At 50.0% G+C, this 10,682-nt stretch overlaps 1 protein-coding gene across 1 annotated transcript in view; it reads left to right on the top strand.

Annotated features, from left to right (window-relative positions):
• PTPN18 (protein tyrosine phosphatase non-receptor type 18) overlaps positions 1–2,049 on the top strand; it is a 26,795-nt gene extending 24,746 nt beyond the window's left edge. The window contains exon 15 of the mRNA XM_037734569.1: positions 1,534–2,049. Coding sequence (XP_037590497.1) covers positions 1,534–1,592 — 59 coding nt within the window. The 3' untranslated portion in view covers positions 1,593–2,049. The remainder of the gene's footprint in view (positions 1–1,533) is intronic.
• Positions 2,050–10,682: the final 8,633 nt, after the last annotated feature.

Raw genomic sequence — 10,682 nt, 5'->3', positions numbered from 1 at the left:
CTCAGCCGACTGCAACCTCCGCCTCCTGGGTTCAAGCAATTCTCCTGCCTCAGCCTCCTCAGTAGCAGGGACTACAGGCGTGCACCACCATGCCCAGCTAATTTTTGTATTTTTAGTAGAGACAGGGTTTCACCATGTTGACCAGGATGGTCTTGATCTCTTGACCTCATGGCCCACCTACCTCGGCCTCCCAAAGTGCTGGGATTATAGGCATGAGCTACCACGCCCGGTCACTGTCTGTTCTTTTTTAGAGACAGGGTCTCATTCTGTCACCCAGTCTGGAGTGCAGTGGCTGGATCATGGCTGTCTGTAGCCTCGGCCTCCTGGGCTCAAGCAGTCCTCGCCCCTCAGCCTCCTCAGTTGATGAGACTAAAGGCAGGTGCCACCATGCCCAGCCTACTGTCTGTTCTTCAGGTTAGCCAGAACAGGGTAGGTCTAGGGCTCTGAGCAGGACTGGCTGATTAAATGTCTTATTCACACTGGGGAAGCTGTTCTCCCACATGAGAGCAAGAGATAAGCCCACATCTTTATGGCCTCTGGGTGCCCTTTGAAGCTCTATCTGGGTTCCAGCCCAGGGAGCTGGAGCCACTGGGAGGGCAGAGCAGGCACTGGAGGGTCAGAATTGCCATCCTTGCTTTGGTTCCACAGGTTTAAGGGACAGAATTTGCTTCAGTGGCTTTCTCCCCACTGGGTCTCATTCCCACATTCGCACCCACAGGGGTGACACTCGGAATGTGTGGAAGGAGTAGCCAGGGTGTTGGGACAGGGCAGGCTGGGGGCAAGGCCAGTTTTCAGCCCCATGGATCTGTGAGGGGGCAGCATGCATTCAGCCCCTGCCTGTGTCTCTGGTCTGGAAGGAATTGTTGGTATTAAAGGCTGTGCCAAGCGCTAGGCACACTCAGGGAGTAGGGTACAACTGGGAGGCGAGGAAGGAGGGGATGCTGTGCAGGGTGCTGGGGGCACACGCAGCCTCTCACCTGACCTGCTGGGTAGGCCTCGGCTCCGGCACCAGCCTGCGACCAGCACAGGTGGACCAGATTGGTCTCCCAGTCAGGAGTTAGGAAGTTGAGGGCCCGGAGTTACTTGATTGCCTAGAATACTCAGACTTTAAAAGCAAGCAGAGAAACTTGCTGTGCTTAGATGTGTACATGGAAAGGCCTTGCGGGAAAAAGAGACCAGAATGTGAAGTATACATTGCAGGAAATCCGTAGACCCAAACTTGGGGTTATGCTGTGCATGAGATGCCCTGAGACACCCCACTCTGGAGGGCCCCGAATAGCCACACCCAGATTCCTGACTTAGGGAAGCTGTGAGATAAGAAGTATTGCTGTTCAAGCTTCTAAGTTTGGGGATAATTTGTTTTACACAATAGAGATGAAATGTAAAACATGTTACTTGAAAGGAAATGGCCTATTTGGGGATTCCCCCAAAATCTATCCTTTAGATCAGGAGCCTGCCCAGGGTTCGCTCTCAGCCTCCGGGGCCTGGTGACTCTCCTCCAAGACACTCCTTCTCACCTGGCTTTAATTCTAGGGCCAGACCGACCGCTGCCAAGGCCGAATCAGGTGTTGCTGCCACCAGAAAGCTCCTGAGCACGACTGAGCTGTCCTGTCGCTGGAGGAGTCATTCCCAGCTGGCTGTCAACAGAGTGGATTTACAACTGTGCCCACGCCCTCTTGGCAGTTACCAAAACACGAATTTGGGTGTCATTGGTGCTCAGAAGCGTCATCAATTTGGAGTATATAGGGAAAACGTCCAATTTCTGGAGCTCAGCAGCTGGGAGTTATGCCGCATGAAGCCAGCTCCAGGAGCTTAGCCAGCCTCCCTCTAGGACATTCTGGGTCATCTCCCTTTACCATCACCATGAGTCACAGAGAAAAGACAGACAAGAGTGGGGTCTCTCCCCTAGGGAGTCAGTCCTCAGGAAGTACTTGTTGAATGAATAAAGATTTTCCCTTATATGACTGATACTACTCTGTATTTATAGTCGTATGTCTCACTTCTCTATTAACACTGTCCTTGCGTGTCTCCGGGCCAGTGAGCTGTGCGGCTGCATCGCACGCCAGCTGATGGCAGCCACTCGTGGTCATGCCATCCTCAGCCTTGTCTGAGCTCTGCCCTGCCCAGCATGGCCTGTGGCACATATTTGCTTTGCAGAACTTCTTTACTGCACCTATATTTGGAGGGTATTTTCTCTATTAATAATAACGGTGAGATGTGCACACAGTTTTCATTTGCATGTGTATCTGTTTGCTTATGATTGATCCCCTAAAGTGGACTCCTTGGACTAAAAGGCAGTGAGAAAGAACAGCAGCCCCTGACACGCAGGAGCTGGGCCCTGGTATTCTGCTGAATGTAAACTATGTCATGGAACATAACATGTCAGGCAAGACCACCCTGATCATGACAGATCGGGACAGGAACAAGTCCCTCCAGACTCACATCTGAGCACAAACGCACCATTCCCGCCACAGAAGCCCCAGTGCCCCGCATTGGCTGCCTGAGCACCATGGCTGCCTTGCTATGCAGCTCTCGCCTGGCTTCCTTTCTCCTGCTTGTAAAGAAAGACCCCCGACCCTAGAGCTGGCCCTGCTTCCTAACAGCATCCATCCAAGCAGAGCCTGGCTTCCTCAAACCCCCTTGCAGGTCACCCAACCCAAGCCCTAATCCTATCATGTTTCTTTCTAACACCTTTAGCGAGTGGGAGGCAGGAGGCTCCCCAGGGTATGCATTCTTCCTTGCTGCAACGAGGAACAAGCCCAGTTTATTAGCCTGCAGTGTGTTCTGCTGGTCTCTGATTGACAGGTAGAGGAGAACATGGTTAAGACATGTGAAGCCAAACTCTTTTTCCGTAAGGTGGTACCAATCTACATTCCCACCTGCAGTTGAATCTGCATTGTCTTCCTCTCAGAACTATTGAGAGGATCGAATTAAATGAAATGATGTAGTGTTGAACAAACAAAGGCCTTTCTCTGTGGGGCAGCTCCTCTTCTCTGTAGAGAGCACCTTCCCAGATCTTACACCTGGAGGGGAGTTAGCCCTAAAGACCAACACTGGTGTTCAAATGCCATGGCAAATTTCACATCTCAAACACCATCACTCCAAATTCACTCATTCATTCTATGGATATTCAGTGCCTATGATGTGCCTTGGGGATAGATCAGTGCATAAATCAATGAAAGCTCTGCCCTTTTTAACTAAGTTTTCATCTATAGCAAGAGGAGACGGACAATGTCTAAAATATACATAAATAATGTCGACATATTAATTTGGTGCTGACAAATGCCATAAATAGAACTAGAGAGTGAGGGAGAGGAAGGCCCCTGGGATGGGTAGATGGATTGCTCTCAGCCAGTGACCAGGGCAGCACGTCAGAGGGAGGCCATGCGGACGTGGGGGCTGTTTGGGGACTGAGCGGGGAGGACCCACTGAGTCACCTCCACCTTTCAACTATATTGTGTTCTTTGTCAGCTTAGAAAATACTGCATATTTAATCAAATTACCGAAAGAATTTTAAAATGAAATTTGACAAATGGATTCTAATATTCTTCTGTGAGACAAAGTGTCCAGGAATAGCTTTAAATTTTAAGAGCTATAGCGATTAAAATGGCAGCAATGGAGCAATGCAACAAAATTTAGGTTTGAAAAAAGCCCATGTATTTTGGGGATTCTGGGATGTTTTGAATGGGTGGGAAAAGGGAATAGGTTGGTGTTTAGAGAACTGATTACACAGGTGGAAAAATATAACTTGGCAGCTGTGTTTTTCACCACTAACAAATATAAATTTCACAAGGTTTTCTTTCTTTCTTTCTTTCTTTCTTTTTTTTTTTTTTTTTTTTTTTTTTTTTTTTGAGATGGAGTCTCACTCTGTTGCCCAGGCTGCAGTGCAGTGGCACAATCTCGGCTCACTGCAACTTCTACCTCCCAGGTTCAAGCGATTCTTCTGCCTCAGTCTCCTGAGTAGCTGGGACTACAGGCACGCACCACCACACCCGGGTAATTTTTGTATTTTTAGTAGAGATGGGGTTTCAGCATATTGGCCAGGCTGGCCTTTATCTCTTGACCTCATGATCCGCCCGCCTGGGCCTCCCAAAGTGCTGGGATTGCAGGTGTGAGACACTACACCCAGCCAAATTTCACAAGGATTTTTAAAAAGCCAAACATTTAAAAGATTATAAAGGTACATTTGAAAATATGGAATATCACATACCCTTGGAGTAGAAAATGCCTATCCATGTATCTTGCATCTGTCTCTCTTATGACTATATTTGGAAGTCATATATGTGATCAAAACAAATGAAAAGAATGAAAGAATTTTTTAAAGGTTAAAATATATATACATATATATGTCAACTAAAATTGGCTTAAAATTCTAACTCTCTTTTATAATTATAAAACACTTAACTAGGGTCGCTAGAGGAATTATCAGGCATTGTCAAGACTATTTGCCTTGAAAAGGGTTCAGTTCATTGCACCCTTTGGGAAACATTAGTGCTCACCACAGATGGTGCAGGAACCCACTGACGGAGTGGCCACTCTCTCTCCCACTCCGTCATTGGCATGACGAATGTCATCCTCACTCTTCACACTAGACCAAATCGTGAAGAGACTAAGCTACGCTCCATTCTATGCAAATCCATTGCTTCCACATTTATAAAGGCATCATGTAGGAGGTAATGATTTGTTTTTACCAGACTATACAATCACATTTTCGGTTGCACATCTAGGAGCCAAGAACAGCCAGAGAGTGTCGGGTTAGCTGATCCAGCCATAAGGCACAGCCCCCTGCTCTGGTTCTGACAAGTACTGACGGCCACAACTGGGACCTGAGGCAGCAAAGACCCTTCCCAGTGGCCGCTCAGCCAGACTTCACTCGGGCCTGGGTGCTGCTCATGGCCATTCAGATACAGCTGGAAGGCCTGGCGGCCCACTTCAAAACAGGCAACGGGCAATTCTCATGCCTCTCCTCTTTCTCTTCCCACCATTTCTCTGCTTTCAATTCCTCTTTCTTGTTTTGCACACAAAGTTCCCTGAGATGTGCTTACCTCAGCTGACTTAGCCACAGTCCCGCACAGGGCACTCAGCTGTGCCCTGTTCTCAAAGCGGCCCCATCACAGGCTGCTGGGCTTCCTAGAGCCAGTGTCCTTATGCAGGTGTCACTTATCTAAAACAGGCGTCACTGACCACGTGTGGCTATTTCAATTTGGTTTTTTAAAGCAAATAAAAATTTTAAAAATCCAGTCCCTCCATTGCACTAGTCACACTTCCAATGCTCAGTAAGCACATGTGGTTTGTGGCAGCCCTGCTGGATGCAGGTCCAGAACATTCCACGGTGGCAGGAAGTGCTACTGGACAGTGCTGCTGTCCCCAGCACTGAGGACAGTAGTTTCCAAGTTATCCTCCCCTACAGCTTTGTCGATTGGCATGTTTGCAGAGCACAATGACAGTGACTGTTCCCCAGACTTTACCATCGGGGCTATTAACAAACTTTTCAGTCCTTGCTTACAAGATCTTTTTTTTTTTTGCTTGAATTTGCAAGTTTTTAATTATCAATGAGTTTGAGCATGTCTCATAAGCTTGCAGCCAAGTGTATTCTTTTTTTCTGAGATAATATTCATATCCTTCAACATTTTTCCACTGTTATTTTTTTTTCATCTCATTCTTTGAAAAGTTTCTTTGATAAGGTCCTTTGCATATTGAGAACAAGGGTCACCATTGTTTCTGTGAGCTAAGAGACCTCAAGCTTAGCGGGGTGGGCAGTTAAGAAGTGTGAACATTTAGGTGCTTTGACCCACTTGCGATAATTTATTCTCCAAAAATAACTAAAAGTTCAATAGAAGTCAAGAGCTGTGCATCCAGTGGTAGTCATTAAAAAAAAGGGACACAGGCCGGGTGCGGTGGCTCATACCTTTGGCAGGCTGAGGTCTGAGGATGGTTGAAACCCAGCAGTTTGTGACTAGGCTGGGAAGCACACTGAGACCTCGTCTCTACCAAAAATTTAAAACCTTTTAAAAAACAGGGAACAGCCGACCTCTACAGGTGAAAATTATTTTGGGATGATATGCACCCATGGAAAATGCTTCCGATAGAATACTGAGTGCAATAAGCCAAATGCAGACTCACTACATGAGATTAACAGCCACAGAGAAATGTGCAAATTTCCTCATGCAAATAGCCTCTTCCTGGAAAAGAATATGGAAAAATAGAGACAAGGATGTGTTTCAGGTGGAGTTTCAGGAGACCCTTCTACCGATAAACTAAATTAATCAGGAGATACAGTGCTCAGAGGTGGAGAAGCAGGGTGGAGGCAAGCAGGCAAGGGTGCACGTGTCCTCCGAGAGAAGGTGTTCACTGGGCATTGTCCTGTGTACTGCAAAGGAGCCCTCCACCCCATCCAGGTGCCCCAGCGTCAGTCACAGTGTTTTGTTGTGACTGTCTTTGATTTTTTTCCACTTTTCTTTGGAATGACTTTACATAGGATCCTTCTTTTTACTTTTCACATCATAAATACCGGTACAACTGATAAAATAAAACTTTCCTTGAGAGTACTCTGCAATTATTACATCAACCCCAGGAGCACACAGGCCATGGTCTGGGGAACACGAGACTAAAAGAACTATAGGTTGACTTGACACTTTTGTCCTGTTGATGAGCTCAGGTTAGATGGTGCTCAAGCCAACAGAGGAGCTTGCTGGACACAGCCTGTTTGTGGCTTTGCTTGGAGTCCCCTGCCAGGTCAGCAAGGCTGCAAATGCCCGGAGCCACACTGGAGCAGGTGCTGCGCCTCTGGCTTAGCAGGGCCCTCGGCAATGGATGCTGGGCGGAAAGCCTGGTGCCAGAGGCCACTGACTACAGACGATCATTTAGCAAAGTGCAAGAAAGAGTCTCTTACCCAAAATGATGTAGTGGGTAAGATAAATATTCTTAGGAATGAACCTCCTGGATCAAAGCACGAGCTCTGGGAGAACTCTTACAAGTGCCACAGATGCTGGGTAACGACCGTGGCCCACAAGCCTGGTTGCAGCTCCCCAGCATCCAAAGTAAACCTGCTTTCTAGCTGGAAAAAAACGTAAGAAATCGTTACTACCGGAAGTGGGGGTATGAGTTTCCACCTTACATTTCCACGTTCCCATGTTATCTACCTGGCTGCTCTCTGGAGGGTGAGTGGACATGAGAAACAGGAGCACAGCATTCAAAAGGGATTGGCTCAAATCCAAGGTTATTCCATGGACTTGACTTACCTTTTCTTTGCGTTAGTACACCCTGTTTCATTGCCAGAGATATTAAAAATGGGATCTGGGGAAGAGGGCCCTGGTTTGCTAGTTTGCATGCCAGCAACTGTGAGCGCGAGCTCATGACTCTCTGCCCACAGCAGCTGTGGTCGTTGGTTCCATGACAACTCGGAGGATGGCTGGGTGCTCACCCCGTGGGCATCCTGCACGCAGATGTGAGTATCTCAGGGCAGGCAAGCCCTGTCCTGTTGTTCCTAAGTTCCCTGTTGGTCTCAGACCATATCTTCATGCCTGCTCTCACTCCCATCCTAGCTCTAGGTCAAATGTCTGGTGTGTTGCCTAGGCCCCCAATTCACTCCGGAATGTGCGGGTGCAATACTAGACATTTGACCTGGGGATCAGAAGTCCCGCACGCATCTCACTGGGCTATCTCAATGAATCAGCAGGGCTATGTTCCTTCTGGGGGCTGTAGGGGAGAATGTGTATCCTGCATCTTCCAGCTTCCAGCTGCTCCAGTAGTCCTTGGCCCATGGCCCCTTCCTCCATCTTCAAAGCTAGCTGTATTGCATCTTTAAAGCTCTCTCCGACCTTGCTTCTGTGATCACCTCTCTTCTGACTGAACTTCTTCCTCCCTCTCCCACATTTGAAGACCCTTGTGATTCCACTGGGCCAACCCAAGTCATCCAGGATACTTTCCTTATCTGGGGTCAGCTGGCTGGCAGCCTTAATCTTACCTGCACCCTTGATTTCCCCTTTGCTATATAAACCACTGTAGTCACAGATTCCAGTGATTCTGACAGGGACATCTTTGAAGGGCCATTATTTTGCCTACCGCAGATGTTAATTGATATTACATGAATAAAAGGAATGGAGTTTTCTGTTAAAGAGTTTTATTTTCAAAAGGACATGCAGCTGTTGATACATGAAGATATACTGTATCTTTCCAAAAGAGGAATCTCATACTCGGACTCCAAAGTGATGTCACCACAGAACCCCCTTCCACAGAGTTACTCCTAGGCCCAACTATTGGGAGGAACATGCTTTGGGAAACACTGTGACAAAGCCAGAGTGCCCCAGGTTTTCACCAGGGCACTTACAAGGTCCCTCATGATAGCTCTGCGTGTGACAAGGGGAAACGCGGTGGGTGACCTTATAAGTGGACTTTCAACTATTCAAGAGGCAGTAAAGAGAACAATGGCAACCTGGGAGCAGGGTCCACAGTGGGGTGCCATGGGCCTCCCTCCTTGTCCAAGAGATGAATGAGGACTTTCTTGTTCACTCAGGTATTTTCACTTAGTGTAAACAGTAGGCCGGGATTTTCAGTTAGTGTAAACAGTAGGCCGTGAATGCTCTGGGTGACCAGGATCTTGACAAGCTTGGAAGACCACGGCAGTGCTCCGGGCCAACAGCGCCACTGACCATCGGGTAACTCACCCACCCCTAAAGCCTCTGCCCTTAGATGGTGCCCTGCCAAGTGGCTCTTTTGGGAAGAGTTTAACACGTGCTCGGCTCGTGTGGGGTGGTTAGCTGGGTGGATCGTTCCCACCTCTGAAGGATCAAGCACTGCTGAGGAGCCTAAATCTTTCATGCTTTTAAAGGTTTTTACTTTGGAGGAAAAAATGCTAGCAGATGAGCTAAGCTGGAACTTTAGAATCACTTCAGTTGTCACTCGGCTCTCTCCAAGCCCGAAATGTGAGTGTTCCCATTTCTCAGTCCCAGAAGCCCCAGTAGTGGACTGCATACTTTCTGCCCAAATGACAAACTCCCACAGACTGAGCGTCATCATCGTTTAACCTGTGTTTAAAAGCAGATTCTTCGCCAGGCATTCTATAGGGCACTGAAAGACTATGACGAGCAATGCACACTTCCTACCCGGAGTCGCAGTCTCTGGGATCACTGGTGGCCCAGTCCCACACAGTGTCCTCCCTCCCACCCACCCCTACTTGCTGATATACCTCCCACCCGCCCAGAAGGAACCCTGCCAGCCTCAGCCGGGAATCGAGGCTGTGCCCATCAGGGCTGCCCACTCTTCTTGCAGCTGAGAGGAGTCAAGTGACTTAGTTCTGGTCTCCCAGTGAAGTGGTTTCTGGCAAGGAAGGTCTTGCTTCCACACAAGACAGTCTTGCAAGGCGCCGGGGCTCCTACTCCTTCCTGGTAGGGTGCAGCCATCTGTGGCCATGAAATAGCCAGTCTCAGGACACGATGGATTCCAGCTGCTTCCTGCCAAGCAGGAAGAGGGAAACACGCAAGATGCTGGTGGCCTTGGGGAGCTGAACACACCCGGGGATGTCTGCTTTCAGCTTCCTTGTTTAGGGAGGCTGAGTGGCTTGGGGCTCTATACACAGGCCTGCTGGGGTTTCCTGTGGCTGCAGCCAGTGCGCGCTGCGGGGTCACCCTTCAGACCCACACCCACCCTGGCCACCTGCCTGAAACCCAGGAGGTTGGCTGGGGAGCCAGTGAGAAGCCACTCCAGGTTAGGGGGCAGGGGGTCACTTACACTCTGTCCCCAGGGTCCCCGTGCAATCTCTGCCCCTCCAGCCTGTGGTGGGGAGTGTGCTGCAGCCTTCGGCGCTGACCTGCAGCCTGTCAGGTGCGCCAACACCCCTTAACGCCCTCCTCCTCTTCCCCATTTTCCGGGGTCCACCAGTCCCCTTGGCTGTGGCTCCCCAGAGCCGCTCTCTGGGAGCTGCACCAGTGGAGGATCCCATTCTTCCCGAACAGCCGCTGTGATCTACTCAATACTTAAGCATTGCCGTGTTTTCATAGGTATGGCCGGCTGTGTCATAGGACATATGTCCTGTGTCATAGGACAGCGGTGACAGCAGCAGGCGGCGTTGGAGCTGGACGGGGCCCGCGGGACTGGCGGCCCTGGGTCTGCCCCCGACCTGGCAACCCCGCCGGCCCCTGGCCGCCTCCCCGCAGCCCCCAAGCCTCGTGTGGCGCCGCAGAAGCCTTTCGCGGCCTCCCAGCTGGCTGGCAGCCGTGCACTGGTTTCCACGTGGCTCCTCTCCCAGCCCCTTACGTGGCTTATTTCCTGTCAATTCCAGGGGCTTTAACGTTTCCGTTCGCTGCGGGTCTGGAGCGCGCATCGGCCCTGGGCGAGCCTCCCCGAGCGCAGCCACGTCCGCCCGCGCCTTCCTTCCACCCCTCCCTCGCGCTGTGCTGGGCGCTTCTCTGCGCAGAGAGCTCATCGCCCATTCTTCAGATTTGGGAACGGACTCTCAGGCACCTGGAGCGCCTGCTCAGGATCAGGGCGGCACTTGGAAATGAAAGCCCGGACTGAAAGCCCGAGCCCTGGCACCCTCGGGGCTCCTGGCGCGGCCGCACAGAAACGTCTCTGGACCGAGCGCGGGGAGGGGCAGGCTTCGAGCAGCGCTGTCCGCTGTAAGAGAGCACAACCCACATTTTTAGACTTTCCAGTTTCCACGTTGAAAAGCAACAAGACCTGAG

The sequence above is a fragment of the Cebus imitator genome, unplaced genomic scaffold (assembly GCF_001604975.1).
Source record: "Cebus imitator isolate Cc_AM_T3 unplaced genomic scaffold, Cebus_imitator-1.0 Scaffold635, whole genome shotgun sequence".
NCBI lineage: Eukaryota > Metazoa > Chordata > Mammalia > Primates > Cebidae > Cebus > Cebus imitator.
Note: the sequence above shows the minus strand (reverse complement) of the source record. Positions and strands in the feature narration are given on the sequence as shown.